The sequence below is a fragment of the Taudactylus pleione genome, unplaced genomic scaffold (genome assembly GCF_031769625.1).
Source record: "Taudactylus pleione unplaced genomic scaffold, aTauple2 ptg001125l, whole genome shotgun sequence".
Classification (NCBI taxonomy): Eukaryota; Metazoa; Chordata; class Amphibia; order Anura; family Myobatrachidae; genus Taudactylus; species Taudactylus pleione.
The window spans coordinates 172,172-193,971 of NW_028285526.1; the positions used below are offsets into that span (position 1 = coordinate 172,172).

Genomic DNA, 21,800 nt, shown 5'->3' on the forward strand with positions numbered 1-21,800 from the left:
ATCACATATAGCAGATATATACAACCTCATCACTGCCATATCCAACCTAATCACCTATATCCAAACATCTCCATCCTGATCACATATAGCAGTTATATACAACCTAATCACTGTCATATCCAACCTAATCACCTATATCCAATCATCTCCATCCTGATCACATATAGCAGTTATATCCAACCTAATCACTGCCATATCCAACCTAATCACCTATATCCAATCATCTCCATCCTGATCACATATAGCAGTTATATCCAACCTAATCACCTATATCCAATCATCACCATCCTGATCACATATAGCAGTTATATCCAATCTAATCACTGCCATATCCAACCTAATCACCTATATCCATTCATCTCCATCCTGATCACATATAGCAGTTATATCCAACCTAATCACTGTCATATCCAACCTAATCACCTATATCCAATCATCACCACCCTGATCACATATAGCAGTTATATCCAATCTAATCACCTATATCCAATCATCTCCTTCCTGATCACATATAGCAGTTATATACAACCTAATCACCTATATCCAATCATCACCATCCTGATCACATATAGCAGTTATATACAACCTAATCACCTATATCCAATCATCTCCATCCTGATCACATATAGCTGTTATATCCAACCTAATCACTGTCATATCCAACCTATATCCAATCATCACCACCCTGATCACATATAGCAGTTATATCCAACCTAATCACCTATATCCAATCATCTCCATCCTGATCACATATAGCAGTTATATCCAACCTAATCACCTATATCCAATCATCACCATCCTGATCACATATAGCAGTTATATCCAACCTAATCCCTGCCATATCCAACCTAATCACCTATATCCAATCATCTCCATCCTAATCACATATAGCAGTTATATACAACCTAATCACCTATATCCAATCATCTCCATCCTGATCACATATAGCAGTTATATCCAACCTCATCACTGTCATATCCAACCTAATCACATATATCCAATCATCTCCATCCTGATCACATATAGCAGTTATATCCAACCTAATCACCTATATCCAATCATCTCCATCCTGATCACATATAGCAGTTATATCCAACCTAATCACCTATATCCAATCATCTCCATCCTCATCACATATAGCAGTTATATCCAACCTAATCACCTATATCCAATCATCACCATCCTGATCACATATAGCAGTTATATACAACCTAATCACCTATATCCAATCATCACCATCCTGATCACATATAGCAGTTATATACAACCTAATCACTGCCGTATCCAACCTAATCACCTATATCCAATCATCTCTATCCTGATCACATATAGCAGTTATATCCAACCTAATTACTGCCATATCCAACCTAATCACCTATATCCAATCATCTCCATCCTGATCACATATAGCAGTTATATCCAACCTAATCACTGCCATATCCAACCTAATCACCTATATCCAATCATCTCCATCCTGATCACATATAGCAGTTATATACAACCTAATCACTGTCATATCCAACCTAATCACCTATATCCAATCATTACCATCCTGATCACATATAACAGTTATATACAACCTAATCACTGTCATATCCAACCTAATCACCTATATCCAATCATCTCCATCCTGATCACATATAGCAGTTATATACAACCTAATCACTGTCATATCCAACCTAATCACGTATATACAATCACCTCCATCCTGATCACATATAGCAGTTATATCCAACCTAATCACTGCCATATCCAACCTAATCACCTATATCCAATCATTACCATCCTGATCACATATAGCAGTTATATCCAACCTAATCACTACCATATCCAACCTAATCACCTATATCCAATCACCTCCATCCTGATCACATATAGCAGTTATATACAACCTAATCACTGTCATATTCAACCTAATCACCTATATCCAATCATCTCCATCCTGATCACATATAACAGCTATATTCAACCCAATCACTACCATATCCAACCTAATCACCTATATCCAATCATCTCCTTCCTGATCACATATAGCAGTTATATCCAACCTAATCACTGCCATATCCAACCTAATCACCTATATCCAATCATCTCCTTCCTGTTCACATATAGCAGTTATATACAACCTAATCACTGCCTTATCCAACCTAATCACCTATATCCAATCATCACCATCCTGATCACATATAGCAGTTATATCCAACCTAATCACCTATATCCAATCATCTCCATCCTGATCACATATAGCAGTTATATCCAACCTAATCACTGCCATATCCATCCTAATCACCTATATCCAATCATCTCCTTCCTGTTCACATATAGCAGTTATATGCAACCTAATCACTGCCTTATCCAACCTAATCACCTATATCCAATCATCACCATCCTGATCACATATAGCAGTTATATCCAACCTAATCACTACCATATCCAACATAATCACATATATCCAATCATCTCCATCCTGATCACATATAGCAGTTATATCCAACCTAATCACCTATATCCAATCATTTCCATCCTTATCACATAAAGCAGTTATATCCAACCTAAACACCTATATCCAATCATCTCCATCCTGATCACATATAGCAGTTATATCCAACCTAATCACTGCCATATCCAACCTAATCACCTATATCCAATCATCTCCATCCTGATCACATATAGCAGTTATATCCAACCTAATCACTGCCATATCCATCCTAATCACCTATATCCAATCATCTCCCTACTGATCAGATATAGCAGTTATATCCAACCTAATCACTGCCTTATCCAACCTAATCACCTATATCCAATCATCTCCGTCCTGATCACATATAGCAGTTATATCCAACCTAATCACCTATATCCAATCATCACCATCCTGATCACATATAGCAATTATATCCAACCTAATCACTGCCATATCCAACCTAATCACCTATATCCATTCATCTCCATCCTGATCACATATAGCAGTTATATCCAACCTAATCACTGTCATATCCAACCTAATCACCTATATCCAATCATCACCACCCTGATCACATATAGCAGTTATATCCAACCAAATCACCTATATCCAATCATCTCCATCCTGATCACATATAGCAGTTATATACAACCTAATCACCTATATCCAATCATCACCATCCTGATCAAATATAGCAGTTATATCCAACCTAATCACCTATATCCAATCATCTCCATCCTGATCACATATAGCAGTTATATCCAACCTAATCACTGTCATATCCAACCTATATCCAATCATCACCACCCTGATCACATATAGCAGTTATATCCAACCTAATCACGTATATCCAATCATCTCCATCCTGATCACATATAGCAGTTATATACAACCTAATCACCTATATCCAATCATCACCATCCTGATCACATATAGCAGTTATATCCAACCTAATCACCTATATCCAATCATCTCCACGCCTCATCACATATAGCAGTTATATCCAAACTAATCACTGCCATATCCAACCTAATCACCTATATCCAATCATCACCATCCTGATCACATGTAGCAGTTATATCCAACCTAATCCCTGCCATTTCCAACCTAATCACCTATATCCAATCATCTCCATCCTAATCACATATAGCAGTTATATACAACCTAATCACCTATATCCAATCATCTCCATCCTGATCACATATAGCAGTTATATCCAACCTCATCACTGTCATATCCAACCTAATCACATATATCCAATCATCTCCATCCTGATCACATATAGCAGTTATATCCAACCTAATCACCTATATCCAATCATCTCCATCCTGATCACATATAGCAGTTATATCCAACCTAATCACTGTCATATCCAACCTAATCACCTATATCCAATAATCTCCATCCTCATCACATATTGCAGTTATATCCAACCTAATCACTGCCATATCCAACCTAATCACCTATATCCAATCATCACCATCCTGATCACATATAGCAGTTATATCCAACCTAATCACCTATATCCAATCATCTCCATCCTAATCACATATAGCAGTTATATACAACCTAATCACCTATATCCAATCATCACCATCCTGATCACATATAGCAGTTATATCCAACCTAATCACTGCCGTATACAACCTAATCACCTATATCCAATCATCTCCATCCTCATCACATATAGCAGTTATATCCAACCTAATCACCTATATCCAATCATCTCCATCCTGATCACATATAGCAGTTATATCCAACCTAATCACTGTCATATCCAACCTAATCACCTATATCCAATCATCTCCATCCTCATCACATATAGCAGTTATATCCAAACTAATCACTGCCATATCCAACCTAATCACCTATATCCAATCATCACCTTCCTGATCACATATAGCAGTTATATCCAACCTAATCACCTATATCCAATCATCTCCATCCTAATCACATATAGCAGTTATATACAACCTAATCACCTATATCCAATCATCACCATCCTGATCACATATAGCAGTTATATCCAACCTAATCACTGCCGTATACAACCTAATCACCTATATCCAATCATCTCCATCCTAATCACATATAGCAGTTATATACAACCTAATCACCTATATCCAATCATCACCATCCTGATCACATATCGCAGTTATATCCAACCTAATCACTGCCGTATACAACCTAATCACCTATATCCAATCATCTCCATCCTGATCACATATAGCAGTTATATTCAACCTATTCACCTATATCCAATCATCACCATCCTGATCACATATAGCAGTTATATTCAATCTATTCACCTATATCCAATCATCTCCTTCCTGATCACATATTGCAGTTATATACAACCTAATCCCCTATATCCAATCATCACCATCCTCATCACATATAACAGTTATATCCAACCTAATCACCTATATCCAATCATCTCCGTCCTGATCACATATAGCAGTTATATCCAACCTAATCACCTATATCCAATCATCACCATACTGATCACATATAGCAGTTATATCCAACCTAATCACTGTCATATCCAACCTAATCACCTATATCCAATCATCTCCATCCTGATCACATATAGCAGTTATATACAACCTAATCACCTATATCCAATCATCTCCATCCTGATCACATATAGCAGTTATATACAACCTAATCCCTGCCATATACAACCTAATCACCTATATCCAATCATCTCCATCCTCATCACATATAGCAGTTGTATCCAACCTAATCACTGCCGTATCCAACCTAATCACCTATATCCAATCATCTCCATCCTGATCACATATAACAGTTATATACAACCTAATCACCTATATCCAATCATCTCCATCCTGATCACATATAACAGTTATATACAACCTAATAACCTATATCCAATCATCTCCATCCTGATCACATATAACAGTTATATACAACCTAATCACCTATATCCAATCATCTCCATCCTGATCACATATAACAGTTATATACAACCTAATCACCTATATCCAATCATCTCCATCCTGATCACATATAGCAGTTATATCCCACCTAATCACATATATCTAATCATCTCCATCCTGATCACATCCAGAAGTTATATCCAACCTAATCACTGCCATATCCAACCTAATCACCTATATCAAATCATCACCACCCTGATCACATATAACAGTTATATCCAACCTAATCACCTATATCCAATCATCTCCATCCTCATCACATATAGCAGTTATATCCAACCTAATCACCTATATCCAATCATCTCCATCCTGATCACATGTAGCAGTTTTATCCAACCTAATCACTGCCATATCCAACCTAATCACCTATATCCAATCATCTCCATCCTGATCACATATAGCAGTTATATCCAACCTTATCACTGCCATATCCAACCTAATCACCTATATCCAATCATCTCCATCCTGATCACACATAGCGTTATATACAACCTAATCACTGCCATAGCCAACCTAATCACCTATATCCTATCATCTCCATCCTGATCACATATAGCAGTTATATCCAACCTAATCACTGCCATATCCAACCTAATCACCTATATCCAATCATCTCCATCCTGATAACATATAGCAGTTATATTCAACCTATTCACCTATATCCAATCATCACCATCCTGATCACATATAGCAGTTATATTCAATCTATTCACCTATATCCAATCATCTCCTTCCTGATCACATATTGCAGTTATATACAACCTAATCCCCTATATCCAATCATCACCATCCTCATCACATATAACAGTTATATCCAACCTAATCACCTATATCCAATCATCTCCGTCCTGATCACATATAGCAGTTATATCCAACCTAATCACCTATATCCAATCATCACCATACTGATCACATATAGCAGTTATATCCAACCTAATCACTGTCATATCCAACCTAATCACCTATATCCAATCATCTCCATCCTGATCACATATAGCAGTTATATACAACCTAATCACCTATATCCAATCATCTCCATCCTGATCACATATAGCAGTTATATACAACCTAATCCCTGCCATATACAACCTAATCACCTATATCCAATCATCTCCATCCTCATCACATATAGCAGTTGTATCCAACCTAATCACTGCCGTATCCAACCTAATCACCTATATCCAATCATCTCCATCCTGATCACATATAACAGTTATATACAACCTAATCACCTATATCCAATCATCTCCATCCTGATCACATATAACAGTTATATACAACCTAATAACCTATATCCAATCATCTCCATCCTGATCACATATAACAGTTATATACAACCTAATCACCTATATCCAATCATCTCCATCCTGATCACATATAACAGTTATATACAACCTAATCACCTATATCCAATCATCTCCATCCTGATCACATATAGCAGTTATATCCCACCTAATCACATATATCCAATCATCTCCATCCTGATCACATCCAGAAGTTATATCCAACCTAATCACTGCCATATCCAACCTAATCACCTATATCCAATCATCACCACCCTGATCACATATAACAGTTATATCCAACCTAATCACCTATATCCAATCATCTCCATCCTCATCACATATAGCAGTTATATCCAACCTAATCACCTATATCCAATCATCTCCATCCTGATCACATGTAGCAGTTTTATCCAACCTAATCACTGCCATATCCAACCTAATCACCTATATCCAATCATCTCCATCCTGATCACATATAGCAGTTATATCCAACCTTATCACTGCCATATCCAACCTAATCACCTATATCCAATCATCTCCATCCTGATCACACATAGCGTTATATACAACCTAATCACTGCCATAGCCAACCTAATCACCTATATCCTATCATCTCCATCCTGATCACATATAGCAGTTATATCCAACCTAATCACTGCCATATCCAACCTAATCACCTATATCCAATCATCTCCATCCTGATAACATATAGCAGTTATATCCAACCTAATCACTGCCATATCCAACCTAATCACCTATATCCAATCATCTCCATCCTGATCACATATAGCAGTTATATTCAACCTAATCACCTATATCCAGTCATCACCATCCTGATCACATATAGCAGTTATATACAACCTAATCATCTATAGCCAATCATCTCCATCCTGATCACATGTAGCAGTTATATACAACCTAATCACTGTCATATCCAACCTAATCACCTATATCCAATCATTACCATCCTGATCACATATAACAGTTATATACAACCTAATCACTGTCATATCCAACCTAATCACCTATATCCAATCATCTCCATCCTGATCACATATAGCAGTTATATACAACCTAATCACTGTCATATCCAACCTAATCACGTATATACAATCACCTCCATCCTGATCACATATAGCATTTATATCCAACCTAATCACTGCCATATCCAACCTAATCACCTATATCCAATCATTACCATCCTGATCACATATAGCAGTTATATCCAACCTAATCACTACCATATCCAACCTAATCACCTATATCCAATCACCTCCATCCTGATCACATATAGCAGTTATATACAACCTAATCACTGTCATATCCAACCTAATCACCTATATCCAATCATCTCCTTCCTGATCACATATAGCAGTTATATCCAACCTAATCACTGCCATATCCAACCTAATCACCTATATCCAATCATCTCCTTCCTGTTCACATATAGCAGTTATATACAACCTAATCACTGCCTTATCCAACCTAATCACCTATATCCAATCATCACCATCCTGATCACATATAGCAGTTATATCCAACCTAATCACCTATATCCAATCATCTCCATCCTGATCACATATAGCAGTTATATCCAACCTAATCACTGCCATATCCATCCTAATCACCTATATCCAATCATCTCCTTCCTGTTCACATATAGCAGTTATATCCAACCTAATCCCTGCCATATCCAACCTAATCACCTATATCCAATCATCTCCATCCTAATCACATATAGCAGTTATATACAACCTAATAACCTATATCCAATCATCTCCATCCTGATCACATATAACAGTTATATACAACCTAATCACCTATATCCAATCATCTCCATCCTGATCACATATAACAGTTATATACAACCTAATCACCTATATCCAATCATCTCCATCCTGATCACATATAGCAGTTATATCCCACCTAATCACATATATCCAATCATCTCCATCCTGATCACATCCAGAAGTTATATCCAACCTAATCACTGCCATATCCAACCTAATCACCTATATCCAATCATCACCACCCTGATCACATATAACAGTTATATCCAACCTAATCACCTATATCCAATCATCTCCATCCTCATCACATATAGCAGTTATATCCAACCTAATCACCTATATCCAATCATCTCCATCCTGATCACATGTAGCAGTTTTATCCAACCTAATCACTGCCATATCCAACCTAATCACCTATATCCAATCATCTCCATCCTGATCACATATAGCAGTTATATCCAACCTTATCACTGCCATATCCAACCTAATCACCTATATCCAATCATCTCCATCCTGATCACACATAGCGTTATATACAACCTAATCACTGCCATAGCCAACCTAATCACCTATATCCTATCATCTCCATCCTGATCACATATAGCAGTTATATCCAACCTAATCACTGCCATATCCAACCTAATCACCTATATCCAATCATCTCCATCCTGATAACATATAGCAGTTATATCCAACCTAATCACTGCCATATCCAACCTAATCACCTATATCCAATCATCTCCATCCTGATCACATATAGCAGTTATATTCAACCTAATCACCTATATCCAGTCATCACCATCCTGATCACATATAGCAGTTATATACAACCTAATCATCTATAGCCAATCATCTCCATCCTGATCACATGTAGCAGTTATATACAACCTAATCACTGTCATATCCAACCTAATCACCTATATCCAATCATTACCATCCTGATCACATATAACAGTTATATACAACCTAATCACTGTCATATCCAACCTAATCACCTATATCCAATCATCTCCATCCTGATCACATATAGCAGTTATATACAACCTAATCACTGTCATATCCAACCTAATCACGTATATACAATCACCTCCATCCTGATCACATATAGCATTTATATCCAACCTAATCACTGCCATATCCAACCTAATCACCTATATCCAATCATTACCATCCTGATCACATATAGCAGTTATATCCAACCTAATCACTACCATATCCAACCTAATCACCTATATCCAATCACCTCCATCCTGATCACATATAGCAGTTATATACAACCTAATCACTGTCATATCCAACCTAATCACCTATATCCAATCATCTCCTTCCTGATCACATATAGCAGTTATATCCAACCTAATCACTGCCATATCCAACCTAATCACCTATATCCAATCATCTCCTTCCTGTTCACATATAGCAGTTATATACAACCTAATCACTGCCTTATCCAACCTAATCACCTATATCCAATCATCACCATCCTGATCACATATAGCAGTTATATCCAACCTAATCACCTATATCCAATCATCTCCATCCTGATCACATATAGCAGTTATATCCAACGTAATCACTGCCATATCCATCCTAATCACCTATATCCAATCATCTCCTTCCTGTTCACATATAGCAGTTATATCCAACCTAATCCCTGCCATATCCAACCTAATCACCTATATCCAATCATCTCCATCCTAATCACATATAGCAGTTATATACAACCTAATCACCTATATCCAATCATCACCATCCTGATCACATATAGCAGTTATATCCAACCTAATCACTGTCATATCCAACCTAAACACCTATATCCAATCATCTCCATCCTGATCACATATAGCAGTTATATCCAACCTAATCACTGCCATATCCAACCTAATCACCTATATCCAATCATCTCCATCCTGATCACATATAGCAGTTATATCCAACCTAATCACTGCCATATCCATCCTAATCACCTATATCCAATCATCTCCCTACTGATCAGATATAGCAGTTATATCCAACCTAATCACTGCCTTATCCAACCTAATCACCTATATCCAATCATCTCCGTCCTGATCACATATAGCAGTTATATCCAACCTAATCACCTATATCCAATCATCACCATCCTGATCACATATAGCAATTATATCCAACCTAATCACTGCCATATCCAACCTAATCACCTATATCCATTCATCTCCATCCTGATCACATATAGCAGTTATATCCAACCTAATCACTGTCATATCCAACCTAATCACCTATATCCAATCATCACCACCCTGATCACATATAGCAGTTATATCCAACCTAATCACCTATGTCCAATCATCTCCATCCTGATCACATATAGCAGTTATATACAACCTAATCACCTATATCCAATCATCACCATCCTGATCACATATAGCAGTTATATCCAACCTAATCACCTATATCCAATCATCTCCATCCTGATCACATATAGCAGTTATATCCAACCTAATCACTGTCATATCCAACCTATATCCAATCATCACCACCCTGATCACATATAGCAGTTATATCCAACCTAATCACCTATATCCAATCATCTCCATCCTGATCACATATAGCAGTTATATACAACCTAATCACCTATATCCAATCATCACCATCCTGATCACATATAGCAGTTATATCCAACCTAATCACCTATATCCAATCATCTCCACGCCTCATCACATATAGCAGTTATATCCAAACTAATCACTGCCATATCCAACCTAATCACCTATATCCAATCATCACCATCCTGATCACATATAGCAGTTATATCCAACCTAATCCCTGCCATATCCAACCTAATCACCTATATCCAATCATCTCCATCCTAATCACATATAGCAGTTATATACAACCTAATCACCTATATCCAATCATCTCCATCCTGATCACATATAGCAGTTATATCCAACCTAATCACCTATATCCAATCATCTCCATCCTGATCACATATAGCAGTTATATCCAACCTAATCACTGTCATATCCAACCTAATCACCTATATCCAATCATCTCCATCCTCATCACATATTGCAGTTATATCCAACCTAATCACTGCCATATCCAACCTAATCACCTATATCCAATCATCACCATCCTGATCACATATAGCAGTTATATCCAACCTAATCCCTGCCATATCCAACCTAATCACCTATATCCAATCATCTCCATCCTAATCACATATAGCAGTTATATACAACCTAATCACCTATATCCAATCATCACCATCCTGATCACATATAGCAGTTATATCCAACCTAATCACTGCCGTATACAACCTAATAACCTATATCCAATCATCTCCATCCTCATCACATATAGCAGTTATATCCAACCTAATCACCTATATCCAATCATCTCCATCCTGATCACATATAGCAGTTATATCCAACCTAATCACTGTCATATCCAACCTAATCACCGATATCCAATCATCTCCATCCTCATCACATATAGCAGTTATATCCAACCTAATCACTGCCATATCCAACCTAATCACCTATATCCAATCATCACCTTCCTGATCACATATAGCAGTTATATCCAACCTAATCTCTGCCATATCCAACCTAATCACCTATATCCAATCATCTCCATCCTAATCACATATAGCAGTTATATACAACCTAATCACCTATATCCAATCATCACCATCCTGATCACATATAGCAGTTATATCCAACATAATCACTGCCGTATACAACCTAATCACCTATATCCAATCATCTCCATCCTGATCACATATAGCAGTTATATTCAACCTATTCACCTATATCCAATCATCACCATCCTGATCACATATAGCAGTTATATTCAATCTACTCACCTATATCCAATCATCTCCTTCCTGATCACATATTGCAGTTATATACAACCTAATCCCTGCCATATCCAACCTAATCACCTATATCCAATCATCTCCATCCTAATCACATATAGCAGTTATATACAACCTAATCACCTATATCCAATCATCACCATCCTGATCACATATAGCAGTTATATCCAACCTAATCACTGCCGTATACAACCTAATAACCTATATCCAATCATCTCCATCCTCATCACATATAGCAGTTATATCCAACCTAATCACCTATATCCAATCATCTCCATCCTGATCACATATAGCAGTTATATCCAACCTAATCACTGTCATATCCAACCTAATCACCGATATCCAATCATCTCCATCCTCATCACATATAGCAGTTATATCCAACCTAATCACTGCCATATCCAACCTAATCACCTATATCCAATCATCACCTTCCTGATCACATATAGCAGTTATATCCAACCTAATCTCTGCCATATCCAACCTAATCACCTATATCCAATCATCTCCATCCTAATCACATATAGCAGTTATATACAACCTAATCACCTATATCCAATCATCACCATCCTGATCACATATAGCAGTTATATCCAACATAATCACTGCCGTATACAACCTAATCACCTATATCCAATCATCACCATCCTCATCACATATAACAGTTATATCCAACCTAATCACCTATATCCAATCATCTCCGTCCTGATCACATATAGCAGTTATATCCAACCTAATCACCTATATCCAATCATCACCATACTGATCACATATAGCAGTTATATCCAACCTAATCACTGTCATATCCAACCTAATCACCTATATCCAATCATCTCCATCCTGATCACATATAGCAGTTATATACAACCTAATCACCTATATCCAATCATCTCCATCCTGATCACATATAGCAGTTATATACAACCTAATCCCTGCCATATACAACCTAATCACCTATATCCAATCATCTCCATCCTCATCACATATAGCAGTTGTATCCAACCTAATCACTGCCGTATCCAACCTAATCACCTATATCCAATCATCTCCATCCTGATCACATATAACAGTTATATACAACCTAATCACCTATATCCAATCATCTCCATCCTGATCACATATAACAGTTATATACAACCTAATAACCTATATCCAATCATCTCCATCCTGATCACATATAACAGTTATATACAACCTAATCACCTATATCCAATCATCTCCATCCTGATCACATATAACAGTTATATACAACCTAATCACCTATATCCAATCATCTCCATCCTGATCACATATAGCAGTTATATCCCACCTAATCACATATATCCAATCATCTCCATCCTGATCACATCCAGAAGTTATATCCAACCTAATCACTGCCATATCCAACCTAATCACCTATATCCAATCATCACCACCCTGATCACATATAACAGTTATATCCAACCTAATCACCTATATCCAATCATCTCCATCCTCATCACATGTAGCAGTTATATCCAACCTAATCACTGCCATATCCAACCTAATCACCTATATCCAATCATCTCCATCCTGATCACATATAGCAGTTTTATCCAACCTAATCACTGCCATATCCAACCTAATCACCTATATCCAATCATCTCCATCCTGATCACATATAGCAGTTATATCCAACCTAATCACTGCCATATCCAACCTAATCACCTATATCCAATCATCTCCATCCTGATCACACATAGCGTTATATACAACCTAATCACTGCCATATCCAACCTAATCACCTATATCCTATCATCTCCATCCTGATCACATATAGCAGTTATATCCAACCTAATCACTGCCATATCCAACCTAATCACCTATATCCAATCATCTCCATCCTGATAACATATAGCAGTTATATCCAACCTAATCACTGCCATATCCAACCTAATCACCTATATCCAATCATCTCCATCCTGATCACATATAGCAGTTATATTCAACCTAATCACCTATATCCAGTCATCACCATCCTGATGACATATAGCAGTTATATACAACCTAATCATCTATAGCCAATCATCTCCATCCTGATCACATATAGCAGCTATACACAACCTAATCCCTGCCATATCCAACGTAATCATCTATATCCAATCATCTCCATCCTGATCACATATTGCGTTATATACAACCTAATCACTGCCATATCCAACGTAATCACCTATATCCAATCATCACCATCCTGATCACACATAGCGTTATATACAACCTAATCACTGCCATATCCAACCTAAACACCTATATCCAATCATCTCCATCCTGATCACATATAGCAGTTATATACAACCTAATCCCTGCCATATCCAACCTAATCACCTATATCCAATCATCTCCATCCTCATCACATATAGCAGTTGTATCCAACCTAATCACTGCCGTATCCAACCTAATCACCTATATCCAATCATCTCCATCCTGATCACATATAACAGTTATATACAACCTAATCACCTATATCCAATCATCTCCATCCTGATCACATATAACAGTTATATACAACCTAATCACCTATATCCAATCATCTCCATCCTGATCACATATAACAGTTATATACAACCTAATCACCTATATCCAATCATCACCATCCTGATCACATATAGCGTTATATACAACCTAATCACCTATATCCAATCATCACCATCCTGATCACATATAGCGTTATATACAACCTAATCACTGCCATATCCAACGTAATCATCTATATCCAATCATCACCATCCTGATCACATATAGCGTTATATACAACCTAATCCCTGATATAAACCAACGTAATCATCTATATCCAATCATCTCCATCCTGATAACATACAGTGGGTAAAATAAGTATTGAACATATCAACATTTTTCTCAGTAAATATATTTGTAATTGTATTGTAATGAAATGTTCACGAAATGTCAGCAACAACCCATGCAATCCACAAATGCAAAGAAATCAAATCATAGATGTCCATAAATTAAGTTATGTGTAATAATGTGAAATGACACAGGGAAAAAGTATTGAACACATGAAGAAAGGGAGGTGGAAAAAGTCATGGATAAACAAGACACCAGCTGAAACCTATCAGCAATTAGAAAGCAATCCTGCCCCTTGTCAGCACATTAATATAAGCTGGTTCAGTTCCAACTGGTGGCCTATAAAAATGTGTCTCATTACCAAGGTGTCACACAAGAAACATCTCATGATGGGTAAAAGAAAGAGCTTTCTCAAGACCTTATTGTTGCAAAACATACTGCTGTCATTGGTTACAGAAGGATTTCTAAACTTCTGTATGTTCCAGTGAGCACTGTTGAGGTCATAATCCGGAAGTGGAAAGAAAATAATTTCACCATAAACTGGCCATGACCAGGTGCTCCTCGCAAGATTTCTGACAGAGGAGTGAAAAGAATTATCAAAAAGAGCCAAGGACCACTTGTGGAGAGCTGCAGAAAGACCTGGAATTAGCAGGAACAATTGTTTCAAAGAAAACAATAATTAATGCACTCAACCGCCATGGCCTGTATGCACGCTTACCACGCAAGACTCCATTGCTGAAGAAAAAGCATGTTGAAACTTGTTTAAAGTTTGCTGCACAACATTTGGACAGGCCTGTGAAATACTGGGAGAATATAGGCCCTGATTCAGAGCCGGTCGCTCTGACAGAGCACTCGCTCTGAATATGGGCCGGTCTTTTTTTTTTATTTAAGAACGGTCTCCTGTGACCACCCACAGCTATAGCAAGCGGCCATGATGATGGTCGCGATGGTCCAGACCATCGCGACCATCGGTCTTGCGACGAGACCCTTGTGGTAGGGTCTCGTGGCCGCAAGCCGAAAGCTCTCCCACTGAGATCACTCGTGATGTCAGTGGGGCCGACCCCAGACGGTAGGCGTTATGGGAACGCCTCCGTCTGGGCAGCCACCCCCCGGCCCGCCCACCAAAGGGGGCGTGCTGTCACTCAACATCGACAGCACACCCCCTTTGATGCGAGACCCTGAGCGTCGGATTACCCGTCGCTATCCGGGTCTCGCGCATGCGCACGACGGAGCCGGCTCCGTCGTGCGCATGCGCTCTGGGCCACCATCGACCCGGTTGCGAGCGCTCAGCGCTTGCGACCGGGTTTGAATCAGGCCCATAGTCTGGTCAGATGAGACCAAAATTTTACTTTTTGGGTGCCATAATGCACACCATGTTTGGAGGAGAAATGGCACTACACATCACCCCAAACACACCAACAGTGACGTTTGGAGGTTGGAACATCATGGTGTGGGGCTGTTTTTCAGCATACGGTACTGGCATACTTCATATAATTGAAGGAAGGATGAATGGAAAAATGTACCGAGACATTCATGATAAAAATCTGCTGCCGTCTACCAGGATGCTGAAGATGAAACGAGGGCGCACATTACAGCAAGATAATGATCCCAAACACACAGCCAAGGACACTCTCAAATTGGTTTCAGAGAAAGAAAATAAAGCTGCTAGAACGGCCCAGCCAATCACAGCCAATCACCTGACTTGTATCCAATTGAAAATCTATGGAAAGAACAAAGATCAGAGGGACTGATTCAGACCCGCTCGCAAGCTGGTCGATGGTGCCCTAATGCGCATGCGCGAGACCCGCATAGCGACAGCCAAGCTGTCACTATGGGTCTCGCACCAAAGGGGGTGTGCTGTCGATGGTGAGGGACAGCACGCCCCCTTTGGTGGGCGTGCCGGGGTCGTGGCTGCCCAGACGGAGGCGTTCCCATGGGAACGCCTACCGTCTGGGTCCGGCCCCACTGACATCACTAGTGGGAGTGCTTTTGGCTCTGATAGAGCCAAAAGCACTCCTGGGCTTACGGCAGCGAGACCCTACTGCAGGGTCTCGTCGCAAGCCCGATGGTCGCACCATCTTTTTGGCCGCTCGCATAAGCTGTGGGTGGTCACCCACAGCTATGCGAGCGGCCAGGAGGCCGCTCAATTTTTAGGTAGGAGGGCCCTGATTCAGAGCGAGGGCTCTGGTCAGAGCGTCCGGCTCTGAATCAGGCCCAGAGTTCATAGAAGAGACCACGGAACCTATAAGATTTGAAGACTGTTTGTGTGGAAGAATGGGCCAAAATCACACCTGAGCAATGTATGCGACTAGTTTCTCCATACAGGAGGCATCTTGAAGCCATCACTACCAACAAAGGCTTTTGTACAAAGTATTAAATAAATGTCACTAAGCGTGTTCAATACTTTTTCCCTGGGTCATTTCACATTATTACACATAATTTGTGGACATCTATGGTTTGATGTCTTTGCATGTGTGGACTGCATGGGTTGTTGCTGACATTTGGTGAAAATTACACTACATTAGCTCCATTACAAATAGATTTACTGAGAAAAGTCTCCTGGGAGCTGACTGACGTGTAGTTTTCTTGTTCATAGGTTTTGTGAATGACTGAGACTAATTATGGATCCTGGAGGCGGAGGGCTGGACCTGCAGACGCAAGGGCCCGAGATGTCCCACACCATGATCATACAGGACTTTGGTAATCCACCTTCATTTCCTATTATGCCTGTCTCAATTTATGTAGCGCTCATTCTCCAATAGGACTCAAGGCACTTATATATATTTATTACATGTTACCTGATGAGCATGTACTATCTTTAATATAATATATAAAGGTATAATACAGATATATTATATTCTATTTAGATATATTATTGCATGCTATTATAGGCTGTGAAAGCTGATTGGTGGATTCCCAGGCATTACTACGGCAGCAATGCAGTCAGAATAACATCTTTATACTATACAGGACCCTCGCAGGGCGTACTTTATATTCCTAAGTCCCTGGGAGGTGCAGACAGTACCCGGCTGGCCTCAGTCCTCTCTCATTCCTTGTGGCATACGAGGCTTATTCACGCCACTGACACAACTGAACAGCTTTTGGGTTTCCGTCAGGCAGAAGACCGCGGTGCTCAGAGTGGCAGCCAGTGGGTGTTCGGATCACTGGCAGAACCTATAACAGGGCATTACTGGCAAATTATACCCTCGCTTGGGCAATGTTCCCTTGGCTTTGCCTTGCAACCTCACCTCCTCTAGCTAGGGCATTATTTGCTTGTGATGCCCTTTTCATCTGGGAATCTTATATAATATCTACACAATATAATCTACATGAGCCCCAGCAACAATACTCGGTCTGCCCAAAGTGAGCCGCATTTCTTTAATAAACATGATGGCAACTATTCGCCACATGCTTTCACCCGGCACATGTACATTTATTTAATATGACCTAGGGCCTGATTCAGAGCCGCTCGTAAGCGCCCGCTCGTTCGCTCCGAGCGTTGTTTGCCCAACTGCGCATGTGTACGGATCGTAATACGCATGCGCGAACCAGTCAGTGCGGCCGAAAATCGTTTGTTCGCTAAATAGCGAATGCCTGCTAATATGAGTGACAGGAGGAGGTGTATGTGGGTGGTAACAGGGGAAGGTGCTTGAAAACGGGGAGTGGAGATCAGAACGCAGGCGTGCTTAAAGGTCAAAACGGGCGTTTTATGGGTGTGCATAATTAATACAGCAGCGTCATTGACCACGTCACTGGTTTGTTTTATAGCCAGAACTGCTCGCAAAATTGTGGTAGCAAAAACCAACCACAAGAATAGCGAGCAGTTCATAGCCTGTTCGATGTACTCGATTAATCTAATAAATAGCGGACATGACGTAAGATGCGAGCGGCCAGGGGGCGTATTTTTCCAAAAAACGACCGCAAGTTTGGTTCGCTCGTTCAGACATGGAGGCGTGAACAGACCGCAAAGAGCGAACGGTTCATTTGAATAGCCACCCCTATTTTCTGGACGAGTGAGCGCTAATTGCGTCCGGCTCTGAATCAGGCCCTTGGATCTTAGCTTTATCTGTAATTCTCCCAACGATGAGCCGCAGCACCGTGAAAGCCTGCACTGATTTCTTGTACAATTGGCTTTAGAAATGTATCTCCTATAAGTGGCAATTTGTAATGTTTCCTCCCATGTCCCTCTCAGAATGCACAGTAGTTTTAGCCGTTACTTTATATTGCCTGTCCTTGTTTCCACAGCGACCGGGATGACTGGCACAGCCCACGTCGACGGAGACCACATCCTTGTATCGGTTCCAGAAGCCGTCTTAGTTTCCGACGTCATCACAGATGAGGACAACATAACACTGGAACACGATGAGCTGTCAGACGAAGTCGTCCAGGGTCCAGATATTATCAGCGAGGCCGATGTGGTCACCGAAAGCGTCATCGTTCCCGAGGCCGTACTGGAAACGGACGTTGCTATCGAAGAGGAGTTAGACAGCAGCCATCATGTCCTGGAGACCGACATTATTACAGAAACCGTTAGTGTCCCCGAAGAAGTGTTTGTGGCTGATCTGGTCGCTGGGGTGGATGGTCAGTTGGCGCAGGTGGTCCGGGATGCTGTGTCTGGAGTCCACTCTCCCAGCTTGGTCTCACAAGAGGTTTTAGTAGCCAGTTGCGATTCGGATGCGATTATTCATTCTCCTGGCATACATGCCACGGGATCCTCTGTCACCATTAAAGCTGAGGATGACGATGATGTAAAAGGCACTTCTGAAGATTATCTGATGATTTCATGTAAGTCATGTCTGTTATATCAGGGTGTGTTCATTATAAAAGCAAAATCCAACAGTTCTGCATCCCAAAGAGCTTGATCAATCTACGAGCATTCTATATAACGATGTGATGAGCATTCTATGTATCGATGTGATGAGCATTCTATATAACGATGTGATGAGCATTCTATGTATCGATGTGATGAGCATTCTATATAACATATAATGTGATGAGCATTCTATATAACATAACAATGTGATGAGCATTCTATATAACATAACGATGTGATGAGCATTCTATATAACATAACAATGTGATGAGCATTCTATATAACATAACAATGTGATGAGCATTCTATATAACATATAATGTGATGAGCATTCTATATAACATAACGATGTGATGAGCATTCTATATAACATAACAATGTGATGAGCATTCTATATAACATAACAATGTGATGAGCATTCTATATAACATATAACAATGTAATGAGCATTCTATATAATATATAACGATGTGATGAATATTCTATATAACATAAGGTGATTAGCATTCTATATAATATATAACGATGTGATGAATATTCTGTATAACATAACGTGATGAGCATTCTATATAACAACAATGTGATGAGCATTCTATATAACATAACAATGTGATGAGCATTCTATATAACATAATATTGTGATGAGCATTCTATATAACATAACAATGTGATGAGCATTCTATATAACATAACGACGTGATGAGCATTCTATATAACAACAATGTGATGAGCATTCTATATAACATAACAATGTGATGAGCATTCTATATAACATAATATTGTGATGAGCATTCTATATAACATAACAATGTGATGAGCATTCTATATAACATAACAATGTGATGAGCATTCTATATAACATAATATTGTGATGAGCATTCTATAAAACATAACAATGTGATGAGCATTCTATATAACATAATATTGTGATGAGCATTCTATATAACATAACAATGTGATGAGCATTCTATATAACATATAACGTGATGAGCATTCTATATAACATAACAATGTGATGAGCATTCTATATAACATATAACGTGATGAGCATTCTATATAACATAACAATGTGATGAGCATTCTATATAACATAACGTGATGAGCATTCTATATAACATAACAATGTGATGAGCATTCTATATAACATAACAATGTGATGAGCATTCTATATAACATATAACGTGATGAGCATTCTATATAACATAATGTGATGAGCATTCTATATAACATAACGACGTGATGAGCATTCTATATAACAACGATGTGATGAGCATTCTATATGACATATAGTTTTAGGTGGTCTGTGTAGTTGATTTAGTGCCAATTGCAGATATATAGTGTTTTTTCTGCGTTTGTATGTGACTTAGGTATACGGGGTTCATTGTACCTCACATCTCCTCTATATTTGTGACGGCTATCACATACTATATAGCGCGGTTGCTCACTACACTGTGCCATGTTACACATACTGCAGGGTGCGCACTGCACTCTATCATACTGTGTATTTTATTATTCTTGTGGCTATGTCTGGCAGAGGAAAGAATATCAGGTAGGCTGATGCTGCTGCTCCTACTCTGGTGTCTTGTAAGTCCTGCTCAGCGGGCTTAGTCCCAGAGGACCTCAGTCAGGATGGTCTTTGTACTAATTGTTACACAGCCCCAGGTCTCTCAGCACCGGAGTCTCCTCCTCAGGACCCACCCTGGGCTGCCTTTTCACAGGTGCTGGCAAAGATTGCGGACCACTTAGCAGTCCTTGTGGTAGCCCCCCCTGTGGGATGGCCACAGCAGGTACTCCCTGCATCCTTTGCC

The 21,800-nt window shown here is 39.1% G+C and overlaps 1 protein-coding gene across 5 annotated transcripts in view; it reads left to right on the forward strand.

Moving 5' to 3' along the window:
• ZNF711 (ZFX family zinc finger ZNF711) overlaps nt 1–21,800 on the forward strand; it is a 111,983-nt gene that overhangs the window by 48,401 nt on the left and 41,782 nt on the right. For all 5 annotated transcript variants that reach the window (XM_088461929.1, XM_088461928.1, XM_088461930.1 and 2 more), the window contains exons 2-3: nt 17,776–17,879; nt 19,425–19,964. In XM_088461929.1, the coding sequence (XP_088318055.1) occupies nt 17,801–17,879; nt 19,425–19,964 (619 nt within the window). In that variant the 5' untranslated portion in view covers nt 17,776–17,800. The remainder of the gene's footprint in view (nt 1–17,775; nt 17,880–19,424; nt 19,965–21,800) is intronic.